This window comes from Stegostoma tigrinum, chromosome 3, assembly GCF_030684315.1.
Source record: "Stegostoma tigrinum isolate sSteTig4 chromosome 3, sSteTig4.hap1, whole genome shotgun sequence".
Classification (NCBI taxonomy): Eukaryota; Metazoa; Chordata; class Chondrichthyes; order Orectolobiformes; family Stegostomatidae; genus Stegostoma; species Stegostoma tigrinum.
The window spans coordinates 126,897,462-126,911,706 of record NC_081356.1 but is presented as its reverse complement, the minus strand read 5'-3'; the positions used below and the strand labels follow the sequence as shown (position 1 = coordinate 126,911,706).

The following is a 14,245-nucleotide window of genomic DNA, read 5'->3' as shown; positions in this document are numbered from 1 at the left end:
ATTGGCCATCGTATATTGCCCATAATGTTCAGGGATGTGTAGATTAGATGGGTTATAGGGGGATGGATCTGGGTGGGATGCACTGAGGGTCGGTGTGGACTTGTTGGGCCGAAGGGCCTGTTTCCACACAGTAGGGATTCTATGATACTAATCTGGGAGGAAGTTCAGTGAAACATAATCATTAATAGGGGCATCTAAGAGCATGGAAGTGCTGTTGAACTTAAGTAAGATATTTGTCAGGCCTCCCCAGGAATACTGTGTATAGTTACAGGTGCCATGTTGTAGAAAGGACGTGAATGCATTAGAGAGAGAGCAGAAATGATTTACAAGAATGGTTCCAGGAATGAGAAACTTCGGTGATGAGGGTAGATTGAAGAAGTTGGCGCTCTTCTTCTTAGAGAGAAAAAGGCTGAGAGGAGATTTGGTAGACATTTTCAAAATCATGTGCGGGCTGGACTGAGATGGGAAGAAACTGTTCCTACTTGTAAAAGGAACAAAGAGAAAGCATAACTTGAAAGTAATGTGCAAAAATAGCAGAGGAATGCACTACTTGGAAATTTGGTGGAGGCAGGTTCAATTGAGGTATTCAAGAGGATGTTGGGAGCTTATTTGGTTAAAAAAAGATGTGCAAGGATATGGGAAAAAAAGTAGGAGATTGGCAGTAGGTAATGATGCTGGTCTGAAGAGCCAGTGGAGACACGATGAGCTAACTGGCTTCATACTGAGACATAACATTCTGTGATAAAGCTCTGGGTAATTCACTGCTCATCTCCCATGACTTAGAGAGAGCCAGAGAGAAAAAGGGACAAATATTATAAGTTTTACCTGTCAATATGCTTCAAGAAGCCATCTTGTCCCCACTGTTTCAGTAGCTGTGCAACCATGAGCTAGAAATGGAAGAGACATTCACTGTATACATACTTTGGCACATTTAAACAAGAAGCAATATCTGGAGTTGAACACAATCCTTGAATTCTCTCTGTTACATTACGTTTGTGTTAGTTTTACAAGTTGATTTACTTCTGGCATTTAGGGTACAAACTCAAAGCTGCCCTTTCAACATTTCCTGATAAAATATGACCAATGCAGGACAAAAACAGAGGTTGGTGGTAAAGCTCAGAAGGTCTGGCAGCATCTGTGAATAAAAATTAGCGGTTGGTTAGCTCACTGAGCTGGTTTGTTGTCCCCCAGACATTTTGTTACGGTGCTTGGTAACATCCTCAGTGCAGCCTCTGATGAAGCGCATGTTGCTACAGTGTGTTGTTGCCCTTTTTTAGCTACAGGTCTACTCCAAAACCTTAGAGAAAAATTAGAGTTAATGTTTTGGGTCCAGTGACCCTACCTCACCTGCCCGAGCTGTCTGCTTGAACTGCTACAGTCCATTTGGTGTAGCTACGCGTACAATGCCGTTATGAAGAGAATTCCAGGATTTCAAGCAGTAACAGTGATGGGTCATGTTAAGATTAGGATCTAGGTATTGAAATAGGCGAAGAAAATTGAAGAGCTTAAGATTTTCATCTTCTTCAAAAAAAGAGCTTGCATTAATTTTTTTTGTTCATGTGATATTGGCATCGCTGTCTGGAATATGATGACCTTCACTAGCTGTCCTTGAGAAGGTCCTGCTGGGATTTATTCTACGGTTCATTTGATGTAGCGTGGCTTTACTTAACAAGGCCCCGAACCTCTCAGCTCCGTCTGCCTCACCTTTGCCCTCCAAGTCATCCTTAAGGCCCACCTTTTCATCCAATCTTTTAGTCGTCTGTCTTAGAATCTCTTTGGTGCCAGATTTCATCTGATGAAGCCGTTGTGAAGTGCCTTAGGGCACCTTACAGTATTAAAGTTGCCATATAAATATACATATTGTTGAATTTCTGATAGGGAAAGCGAGTGCGGATAAGAAGAGCAGATTTGATTCTTCAGCCTCGATGTCTGCTTCTTTTTAGAAAGCTGATTAGGTATTTGATCTTCGCCTACAGACACTGGAAAGATTCCAAATGTACTTATTCAGCTGATTTGACTTTTCCAGAAGAGACTCAGTCACAGAGCTGTGTTGACATTCTTGCTGACAAATGAACTAAACGCTTAGTTTCTAATGATCTCACAAATTTGACACAGACAGATGTGACATAATTCCCTCGTTTAGCCCAAGGTGTCCTTCAGTCCAACCAGCCTTGACTTTAGTCAGTCCGTGCAAACACTGTAATGAAATACTCAACTCAGGGGGAAAGATTGGACACTGCAAGATATGCGAACTAATGAAACAATATGAGTTGGGAACATAGGTCAAATGGTAAAGGAGTCCAGTAGCCAAGGGTTTGAAGAATCATTTGGGGAAAGATTGAGTTGTTTAGGCCTACACTCACTGCTGTTTAGAACAAAGACAGGAGACCTAATTGAGGAATGAAAGAGGCGAAAGGGGATTGATAAAGTAAATGCAGAGAGAATGTATTCCCTTGTGGGGCAATTTGGGAACCAGAGGTCATTAGTTTTAGGCTAAGAGACGTCAGATTTAAACCAAAGATGAGGAGGAGTTACTTTTCTCAAAGCCTCATGAATCTGTGGAATTCACTACTCCAGAGTGCGGTGAGGACACTAAATAAAGTTAAGGAAGATGACTAACAAATTAAAGCGTGATGAAGAGCGGGCAGGAAAGTGGAGCTGAGTTTGAGATGTGATTGATCATGATTGATACAGAATTTCAGCAGGCTTGAAGGGCTGAATGGCTTACTCCTTGAAAGGTGGGGTTTGAGTCATTCACAGAAATGATCTATTATACTGTCTAATAAGGCTGAAATTGATTAGTGCTTAGGGAATGCCCATTAAAGACGTTCAAACTTGGCACAGAATAAGAACGAAATAAAATGATTTGGATTTATAATTACATGACCTCAAGCATATACAGGGAGGCGATGGCCTAATGGTATTATTACTGGACTGTTATTCCAGAATGCTAGGTAATGTCCTGGGAACACAAGTTTGTGTAGAATCATTGCCAATTGTCAGCAAGGTCCATCTGGTTCACTAATGCCCTTAGGGAAGGAAACTGCCATCCTTACCTGGTCTGGCCTACATGTGACTCCAGAACCACAGCAAACCAAAGCTGACTTTGAACTCCCCTCTGGGCAATGAATGCTGGCCTAGCTAGCAATGCTCTCCTCCCATGAATGAATAAGAAAACAACATGAGAACAACATAAGAACACCCACGCCCTCCACCTCCTCCAGGACTTCCAATTCCCTGGCCCCCAACACCTCATCTTCACCATGGACGTCCAGTCCCTATACACCTGCATTCCGCATGCAGATGGCCTCAAGGCCCTCCGCTTCTTCCTGTCCCGCAGGCCCGACCAGTCCCCCTCCACCGACACCCTCATCCGTCTAGCCGAACTCGTCCTCACCCTCAACAACTTCTCTTTTGACTCATCCTACTTCCTACAGCCTAAGTGGGTGGCCATGGGCACCCGCATGGGCCCCAAATATGCCTGCCTCTTTGTAGGTTACGTAGAACAGTCCCTCTTCCGCACCTACACAGGCCCCAAACCCCACCTCTTCCTCCGGTACATTGATGACTGTATCGGCGCCGCCTCTTGCTCCCCAGAGGAGCTCGAACAGTTCATCCACTTCACCAACACCTTCCACCCCAACCTTCAGTTCACCTGGGCCATCTCCAGCACATCCCTCACCTTCCTGGACCTCACAGTCTCCATATCGGGCAACCAGCTTGTAACTGATGTCCATTTCAAGCCCACCGACTCCCACAGCTACCTAGAATACACCTCCTCCCACCCACCCTCCTGCAAAAATTCCATCCCCTATTCCCAATTCCTCTGCCTCTGCCGCATCTGCTTCCACGATAAGACATTCTACTCCTGCACATCCCAAATGTCCAAGTTCTTCAAGGACCGCAACTTTCCCCCCACAGTGATCGAGAACGCCCTTGACCGCGTCTCCCGTATTTCCCGCAACACATCCCTCACACCCCGCCCCCGCCACAACCGCCCAAAGAGGATCCCCCTCATTCTCACACACCACCCCACCAACCTCCGGATACAACGCATCATCCTCCGAAACTTCCGCCATCTACAATCCGACCCCGCCGACCAAGACATTTTTCCATCCCCACCCCTGTTTGCTTTCCGGAGAGACCACTCTCTCCGTGACTCCCTTGTTCGCTCCACACTGCCCTCCAACCCCACCACACCCAGCACCTTCCCCTGCAACCACAGGAAATGCTACACTTGCCTCCACACCTCCTCCCTCACCCCTATCCCAGGTCCCAAGATGACATTCCACATTAAGCAGAGGTTCACCTGCACATCTGCCAATGTGGTATACTGCATCCACTGTACCCAGTGTGGCTTCCTCTACATTGGGGAAACCAAGTGGAGGCTTGGGGACCGCTTTGCAGAACACCTCCGCTCAGTTCGCAACAAACAACTGCACCTCCCAGTCGCAAACCATTTCCACTCCCCCTCCCATTCTTTAGATGACATGTCCATCATGGGCCTCCTGCAGTGCCACAATGATGCCACCCGAAGGTTGCAGGAACAGCAACTCATATTCCGCCTGGGAACCCTGCAGCCTAACGGTATCAATGTTGACTTCACCAGTTTCAAAATCTCCCCTTCCCCCACCGCATCCCTAAACCAGCCCAGTTCGTCCCCTCCCCCCACTGCACCACACAACCAGCCCAGCTCTTCCCCCCCACCCACTGCATCCCAAAACCAGTCCAACCTGTCTCTGCCTCCCTAACCTGTTCTTCCTCTCACCCATCCCTTCCTCTCACCCCAAGCCGCACCCCCATCTACCTACTAACCTCATCCCACCTCCTTGACCTGTCCGTCTTCCCTGGACTGACCTATCCCCTCCCTACCTCCCCACCTATACTCTCCTCTCCACCTATCTTCTTTTCTCTCCATCTTCGGTCCACCTCCCCCTCTCTCCCTATTTATTCCAGTTCCCTCACCCCATCCCCCTCTCTGATGAAGGGTCTAGGCCCGAAACGTCAGCTTTTGTGCTCTTGAGATGCTGCTTGGCCTGCTGTGTTCATCCAGCCTCACATTTCATTATCTACGAACTAAGGACAGGAGTAGGCAATTTAGCCTGATTGAATACTTCTACAGTCAATGAAGTACAGTAGAGGAGTCATGCAGTAAACATGGCAACAAATTTGTGCACAGCAAACTCACAATGTAATTCAACAACAGGAATGTGACAATAATCAAATAATTTGTTATGCAAGAAAATGATGTTGATGAGGCAAAGGCCTAGCGGTGTTATGACTGGACTGTTAATGCAAAAGCCCAGATAACATTCTGGGGAATGGGTTCGAATCCTATTATGGCAGATGGTGGAATTTGAATTCAATAAAAAAAAGTCTGAAATTAACAGTCTAATGATGACTGTGAATCTCTTGTCGGTTGTTGGAAAAAAAACCCATCTCGTTCACTAATAGCCTTTCAGGAAGAAAACTGCCATCCTTACCTGGTCTGGCCTCCATGTGGCTCCAGATGCACAGCAATGTGGCTGATTCTCAACTGCTCTCTGGGTAATTAGGGATGGGCAATAATTACTGCTTAGCCAGCGATGCCCTCATCTCGTGAATGAATATAGAAACAAAGGGATAAATAATAGCTGAGGGAATCAGACCTCTGCCAAATGGGATGAAAAACAAGTTGCATTTATATCTAATCTTTAATAAAATGTCTGCCAAAAGAGAAACCAAGTAATGGGAATAATAAAATAACACATGAACCCCAATTCCATAAGAGCTTAAGGTGTGTGAACGAAGGATTGATCATTAAGCTAAGTTTTAAGGAGTGACTTAAAAGACAGAAAGGTGGGAAGATTTAGGGAGGGAATTCCAGACCTTCCAGCTGAAGGGTGGCTGGTAACAGAGGAGTGAAGGAAAATCAGGAAGTTGCAAGTGTCCGGAATTGTAGGGACACAGAAATTATGGGATGTTACAGAGGGGGAGGGAGGGCAATAGAAGATGTTACAGGAGTAGGGGGAGGTGAAGGAACGCAGGGATAGCCAAAGAAGGTGAAATTTTTTTTAAAAGAAGAGCAAATACAGATTTTGTGTAAAAGGTTTTAGGAAGGATACTGGCAGCCAAGCTTTGGATGAGCTCAAGTTTAGGTTGGATGTCAGCTGGGATGCCAACTATTAAAGCATATGGATTGTAAAGTACAGAGGTAAACAAACATTTGGATTTTGTGTCAATTAATAGCAAGGCCCAGCAATATCCAGGTAAAAACCAAAAGGACTACAGACGCTGTAAATCAGAACCAAAAGCAGAAATTGCTGGGAAAATTCAGCTGGTCTGGCAGCATCTATTGAAGAGAAATCAGAGTTAACATTTCGGGTCAGTTGACCTTTTCTCAGACTCTTACTTCTGAGGAACAGTTACAGGGCCTGAAACTCTGATTTCCCTTCACAGACGCTGCTAGGCTTGCCGATCTTCTCCAGCAATTTCTGTTTTTATTGGTGCAGCAATATCCGGGCTTGGGCTGACAAGCGCTTATTAAAATTCATACCGCACAGGCCAAGTAAAAACCATCTCCAAAAAGAGTGAGATCCAAGCTATCATCCATCGACATTCAATGGTATGACCAATGCTGAATCTCGCACTATCCGTGAGGTTATCATTGACTAGAAATTGAACTCCACTACCCATCCAAATGATATGGTTGTAAGAGCAGGTCAGAGGCTAGGAATACTGCAGCAAGTAACTGCAGCCTGGCTCCCTGAAGCCTCTTCAACATCTACAAGGCACAAGTCAGGAGTGTGGTGGAATACTCCCCACTTGTCTGGATGAATACTTCTGTAACCACAGTCATGAAGCTCGACACCATCCAGGGCAAAGTAAGCCCTTTGACTACTACTCAATCCACCACAATCACCATTCACTCTGCGCCACCAACACTGTAGCGTACCATCCACAAGACACACCACAACAGCTACTTCACTGGTGCCTTCCAAGTGTACAACATCTACCATCTAGAAGGACAGATGCATGCATGTTCCTGAATGATGTATCACCCCAACCTGGAAACATATCACCATGTCCATCATGGGCCTCCTGCAGTGCCACAAGGATGCCACCCGAAGGTTGCAGGAACAGCAATTCATATTCCGCTTGGGAACCCTGCAGCCCAATGGTATCAATGTGGATTTCACCAGCTTCAAAATCTCCCCTTCCCCCACCATATCACACAACCAGCCCAGTTCGTCCCCTCCCCCCACTGCATCCCAAAACCAGCCCAGCCTGTCTCTGCCTCCCTAACCTGATCGTCCTCTCACCCATCCCTTCCTCCCATCTCAAACCGCACATCCATTTCCTACCTACTAACCTCATCCCACCTCCTTGACCTGTCCGTCTTCCCTGGACTGACCTATCCCCTCCCTACCTCCCCACCTATACTCTCCTCTCCACCTATCTTCTTTTCTCTCCATCTTCGGTCCGCCTCCCCCTCTCTCCCTATTTATTCCAGTTCCCTCTCCCCATCCCCCTCTCTGATGAAGGGTCTTGGCCCGAAAGGTCAGCTTTTGTGCTCCTGAGACGCTGCTTGGCCTGCTGTGTTCATCCAGCTTCACACTTTGTTATCTTGGATTCTCCAGCATCTGCAGTTCCCATTATCTCTGATATCACCATTCCCAGTGTTGCTGTGTCAAAGTCCTGGAAGCCCCTCCATAACAATGCAGCAGGTGTGCTTACATAACACAGATTACAGCAGTACAAGAAGCTAGCTTCCCAGTGCCTTCTCCATGGCAATTGGTAATGAGCAATAAATGCTGGCACAGCCAATGGCACCCACATCCTGTCAAGAGTTATGTTACAGCTGTACAGAGGGCTGGTGAGGCCACGCCTGGAGCACTGCGTACAGTTGTGGTCTCTTTACTTGAGAAAGGATAGATTGGAACTGGAGGGGGTATAGAGGAGGTTCACTAGATTGATTCCAGAGTTGAGATGGGTGGTTCATGAGGGGAACTTGAGTAGACTGGGACTGTACTCACTGGAACTTAGAAGAATTGTGGCGGGGCTGGTTTGGGGGGGACAGGTGGATCTTATAGAAACATATAAAATGATGAACGGAACAGATAAGATAAAAACAGGGAGGTCGTTTCCATTGGAGAGTAAAACTATAACTAGGGGGCAGAGCCTCAAAATAAAGGGGGGCAGACATAAGACCGAGTTGAGGAGGAACTTCTTCACCCAAAGGGTTGTGAATCTGTGGAATTCCCTGCTCAATAAAGCAGTTGAGGCTATCTCACTGCATGTTTTTAAGACTAAGATAGAGTTTTGAAGAGTAAAGGAATTAAGGGTTATGGTGAGTGGAGCTGAGTCCATGAAAAGATCAACCATGATCTTATTTAAAGGTGCAGCAGGTTCAATGGGTCAGATGGCCTACTCCCGCTCCTGGTTCTTGTGTTCTTATGTGAAACAAAAATCAGGACTTTCATTATGTTAGGATATCCAACTCGGTTAGATGAAATTCTCGGGCTAAAGGGATCAAAGGATAGGGGAGGTAAGTGGGAATAGGGGGCTGAGTTGGATGATTAGCCACGATCATACTGAATGGGGCAGCAGGCTCAAAGGGCTGAATGGCCCACTCCTGCTCCAATTTTCCATGTTTCTATGTTTGTCAGGGTAGTTAGAGTAGTATCAAAGCAGACAGGCACAGTGAAAGTCTGATGCTGACAAATGATCTCGAGCCAGAGACGGCATTGATTTATTGATTGAACCAACAGCTAGAAATGACTTTTGCGAATGTTTTCACAGGAATTCCCTCGGTTTGGTACATTGTAGTAGCAAAATAGCCAATACCTTCTTCTAGCAACATTAAACGTAATCTTCACTGATGGATTTCTGTTGTTTATAACAGATTTGTGACCAGAGAAATGTATTTCCCTTTACACTGTTCATTCCAGGTGATGCTGAGTATAATTTGAAAATGAGTGAGTTCTGATAGTGTGTCAACAACAGGGACTCAATGCAGGCAAACTGAGAAATGGCACGAGAGATAGAAAGAGACAGGCTTGCTTTTACTGGGTGCCTCACTGCCAGTATAAAATATTTCAATCACTTTTACAGTGATGGTCTAAGATGAGAATCTAACAACATCCTGTTTTATAAACCTGAGTTAAAACTTAGCAATTTCTACCTCTTGGAAAGGTACTGATTCCAACTAATATGGGTGATTGGCACAAAATGTTTGTTATAAAAACAATTTGTTCATGAGAAGACTTAAATACTCTGAACAATGCACCAAATAAATAAACAAACTGTGTTAAGGAGATGGTTGAGTGGCCTGTGAAAAGGGATTATGCCATGGTGGATTGATTAGTCACCACTTCTATTGCTAGTGCCAGTTGATTATTTAACTGAATTGATTATTTGTTAAGCAATTCAACTTAGACAACTCTAATCTCTATCTTGTCGAATCAGGCAGGGCTGATAGCCCTGCAGCTTGAGGTGCAGATCCAGGTACTTTAGAAGACAATTTTGGGTCTCTGTCTCCATCACCAACCCAGACAGCAAATTCCAAACACTCACCACCCTTTGCATTTTCCTTATGCCCCCCTCTAATCCTTTGCCACTCAGCTTGTATCAACGACCCCTGGTTTTTGAACTCTCTGCGAAGGGAAACAGGTTCTTCCATTGTTCTCTATCTCCACCTCTCACAATCTTGTATTCTTCAATTATGTCACCCCTCAGCCTTCTCTGCTCCAAGGCAAACAACCCCAACTCTCCGATTTCTCCTCATAGCTTCAACATTTGAGTAAATTTTCTCTGCACTCTGTCCAGAGCAATGATATTTTTCCTGTAGCGTTGTGACCAGAATTCCAGCTGTGACCACACCAGTGTCTCATGCAGTGTTATCATTATTTCCCTACTCTTGTATTGTATACCTCTGCCAATAAAGGAGAGTATTCGGTATGTCTCCTTTATAACCTTATCTACTTGTTCTGCTATCTTTAGGGACCTGTGTACTTGCACACAGAGATCTCTCACTTCATCTACTGTTCTCATTTATTTTGTATTTATCTTTTACTGTTTAGTTTTTACTGACTTCCCTAAACGCATTACCTCACGCTTTTCAGAACTGAACTCCATCTGCCACTTACCTGCCCACTCCACCAACCAATCTATAACATTTTCGGCTTACAGCTATCATCCACACTATCCGCTGTACGGCTGATTTCTGTATCGTCTGCAAATTTCACAATCCTGTCCCCCACGTTCAAGTCCAAATTCTAAATGTGTTAAACAAACAGCAGGGGTCCCAACACTGAGCCCTGTAGAACGCTACGTTCCATTCATGAGGAGAGCCAAGGGCTGTGGGGGGAATGGTGGATCGGAACAATGTGTGAGGGACTCACACGCTCCTTTGTTCAAAGGCCTTTCCCAGATGTTATTTACAACAAAATTATTGAGGTAGCTCCAAAAATTCTCTCCATTCTCGAATTTTATCAGGTAATCATTTTCCTGTTAAATAAAAACTAGCCAAAGTCTTTCGTTAAAAAAAAATTATTCACAGGATATGAGTGTCACTGGTTAGACTGGCATTTATTGCCCAGAGGGCAGTTGAGAGTCAACCAACTTGCTGTGCGTCTGGAGTCACATGTACCCAGGCCAGGCAAAGGTTGGCAGTTTCCTTTCCTAAAGGATATCAATGAACCAGATGGGCTTTACCTGACAAGAAATACTTGGCCATTAAACTGTTATATGCAGATTTTTACCGAACTGTAATTTCACCATTAGGCATGGCTAGGTTTGAACCCCGGTCCCCGGAACATTACTTGGGTCTCTGGGCTGATAGACCACTGTCAGTAATCACAGAATATGCCCCAGACGAATACTGCAGAGTCAGAATCTGAGCCATGTGATGAGAAAATAACTTGTTAGGATTGTTGACAGGAAATGGATGCTTACTGTATTCCCTTCCAGCCGAGAGCCATTTCAAAAACTTGTTACGTTTGGTATTAGTGAAGAATGAGCCTACCTGTGTGAAGGTGCTTGTATGCATCGTGGAAACCTGAATATGTAAAACCACGCGGTCTATGAGTGGTTTGGGGCCAGTTAGGAATCCCATTCTCAGCCTATTAAAACACAAGAACAGATGCCTCAAATTCTTGTTACGCTCGTCTTGTTTAAAAAGTAATGTTTCCTTTTTTTTAGTAAAGTGTAAAAGCAAGAAGTTACATTCATCAGGTGCTCAATGGACACAGCTCCAGTTATTCCTCCGATATGGTGTTCATTAAATCGTACCTCACATTCCTCGCCAAATCCACCCTTACAAATCCTCTAACTCCAAACTTTGCCAACTGAGGTTTCTGGGGGTCTGCCTGGATGGGTTTGATGCTGCATTCTAACAGCTGCTCCAACAGAAACCACTGCTTTTGGAAATGTTTAAAATTGAAGCAGGAAGTGAGTTTAATGTTCCCCTCCTTCTCTTACCCCCTTGTGGTGAATTTGATGGTGGGGGTTCAGTTAAAACAGGCCGGAAGGGGCCTGGGGTTGGGGGGGTTGGGGGGGGGGGGGGAGACACATGCACATGGGTCCTCACGACCTTCCCATTTCCACCCTGATCAGGACTGTAGCAGGAATGCTCCTTTGGCCCAGCTGCCAACACCAGTAATTGTCCAGTATAGTACTCGGTGTTTGCAATCGGACATTAAATGAATACTTCAACAAAGATTGGAAACGAAACGTGGGCAACGTCAAAAGGAGCATTTGCTATGTTGACCTACATTGGCTGCCAATCTGGAAGTGCCTCGGAATACTTTCATCCTGGTTTCTGAATTCCTCCAATAAGAATCTCTGTAAGCTCCTACAATCTTCAGTGATTTTTTCATTGTAGTCCTGGCCTCCTGTGTACCCCCAACTTTCAGCACACATTCACCATTAGCTATACCTTCAGTTACCAGGACCCCTAAATGCCAGGATTCCTTCCCTGAACTTCTCCAGCTCTTCCCTCTTTCTCAAAAATGTAGTCCCTTTGGACAAGCTTTTGGTCTCTTCTAATATCTCTACATGTATAATTTTGTTTGATAATGTTGTAATGGAAGTGGCTTAGGACGTTTTACCATGAAAGATAAAGTCTCCCTATCCTAGCAGATGATAGCACTACTCCCTCATTAGAGAGAGAAACATGGTGCTGGTTTAACCAGAGGGTCACCACACCTCAGGCCAGGTTGAGAAGGTCCTGCTTCACCTCTGCTACTGGAGACACATAAGATCTTGCTTGTTTTGACTCCTTTAGACTGAATTCCTCTCTTTAATGTCTTTGTGCAAGAAAGCATTAAATTCCCATTAACCTGCAGCAACCAGCACAATATATAGGCCGGTTAACAGGTGTGCCACACATCAACCAAGCTCTATAGGGGGTAGTCAAGCCAAATACAATAAGTGGAGTGGGGAGCGGGAGTGGAAAATGAGACTGGGAAAGAAAGAATGAGAATAAAGTAGCAACCAACATAAAGGGAAAGCCAAAAGTCATTTATCAGCATATAAATAGTAATCAGGTGTTAAGAGGTGAAAGGGAAAATGAATATGATCTATGTTTGGAGATACTAGAATACTTAACATGTCCTTTGTATCGATGTTTACTAAGGAAGAAGAATCTGACAAAGTATCAGGACAAGGAGACATACTGGAGGAAATGGATGGTATGAAAATCAAAAGGGAAGCGATATTGGGAATTTTGACATTGCTTAGGATGACTAAGTCCCTAGGTCTGCTTGGCTTCCATCCCAGGCTGCTGAAGGTGTTGGGGCAGACATAGCAGAAGTGCATCCCTCCATACTAATAATTGCCCACTGATGATGCCAGAAGACGGAAGAACAGAAAACTGTAGAATCCCTACTGACTCTCCAAAGAGCACCCCACCCAGACCCATCCCCACATTTTCAATGGCTAACCCTGGACACGACTGGTAATTTATCTTGGCCAATCCACCTAACCTGCATATCTGTGGACGGAGGAGGAAACTAGAGCACCCAGAAGGAAACCCACACAGACACAGGGAGATTGTATAAACTCCACACATATAATCGCTTGAGGGTGGGTTTGAACCTGGGTCCCTTGTGCTGTGAGGCAGCAGGGCTAACCACTGAGCCACAACACCACCCTGACATGGCAGTCTTATTCAAGAAAGGGGCTAGGGACAGTCCTAGCAACAGCAAATCAGTCAATTTAACTTCAGAAATGGTCAAACTTTTGGGACCATAAAGTGCTTGGAGAGGCCGCTGTTCGCTCAAGAGAGCCAGCACAGACTTGTAAAAGTTAGGTCGCGCTCAACTGGTCACACATTTTGATGAAGTAACAGAAAAAGTTGATGCAAGGAATGCGGTGGATGTTTGAGGTACATTTGAGATATCACACAGTGATGCAGGTGTAAGGAACAGAAAAGTCAGTGCCCAAGTGAATTTAAAAAAAAGCGTCTTAAAGTTAGAAAGTAGCAAGCCACAATAGACCATCAAAGCCAAAAGAACTGCGGATGCTGTAAATCAGGAACAAAAAACAGAAGTTGCTGGAAAAGCTCAACAGGTCTGGCAGCATCTGTGGAGGAGAAAAATCAGAGTTAACATTGTGGGTCTGGTGGCCCTTCCTCAGAACTGATAGACTGTTTTTTCTCAGACTGGGTGGTGATAGACAATGTTAGTAAGAGTTAGTTAGGACTACTGTGTTTCACTGATTGGAAACTTGGAATAGGAAGGAAAAAATCAAAAGTTTATCAATGATCCCAAACTTGGAGCGCTGACAAACAGTGAGGATAACACAATTGCCTGCAACAGGACAGAGATAGTCTAGGAATATGGGCAGACAAGTGGCAGATGGAGTTTAATACAGGGATTTGTGAGATGAAGCTTTGCGACAAGAAAGATTGGAAGAAGCAAATGGACTTATTGATACAGTGGGATGTTGGTGACAGGGGCACATGGTTAATTGCATGTACATTGATCTTTGAAAGTGGCACGGCATGTCGAGAGAGTGGTTAGCAAAGACTATTGTATCCCGTGCTTCACAAATAAAGTACTAAATTAAAATACAGGGGATTCCCACTGAATATTGATGAAGCTCTGGTTAGGTTGCACTCGGAAGCACTTAAACAGTATCCTGCTGGAACCTGGCCAGTGACTGACACATCCAAGTGGACATCCCTAATCAGTCCTTCACCAATGGGTTAGCCCTGTTGGTGTCAATTCTGCCTCTGCTGTTGTCAACGCACAGCATCGTGGGA

The 14,245-nt window shown here is 45.0% G+C and overlaps 1 protein-coding gene across 4 annotated transcripts in view; it reads right to left on the bottom strand.

Moving 5' to 3' along the window:
* aadat (aminoadipate aminotransferase) overlaps nucleotides 1-14,245 on the bottom strand; it is a 62,843-nt gene that overhangs the window by 14,494 nt on the left and 34,104 nt on the right. For all 4 annotated transcript variants that reach the window (XR_009445644.1, XM_059645042.1, XM_059645041.1 and 1 more), the window contains 2 exons: nucleotides 11,006-11,102; nucleotides 826-887 (listed from right to left, as the gene is read on the bottom strand). Coding sequence is in view for 3 of the 4 variants with exons in the window: in XM_059645042.1 (XP_059501025.1) it covers nucleotides 826-887; nucleotides 11,006-11,102 (159 nt within the window). In the remaining variant the exon portion in view is untranslated. The remainder of the gene's footprint in view (nucleotides 1-825; nucleotides 888-11,005; nucleotides 11,103-14,245) is intronic.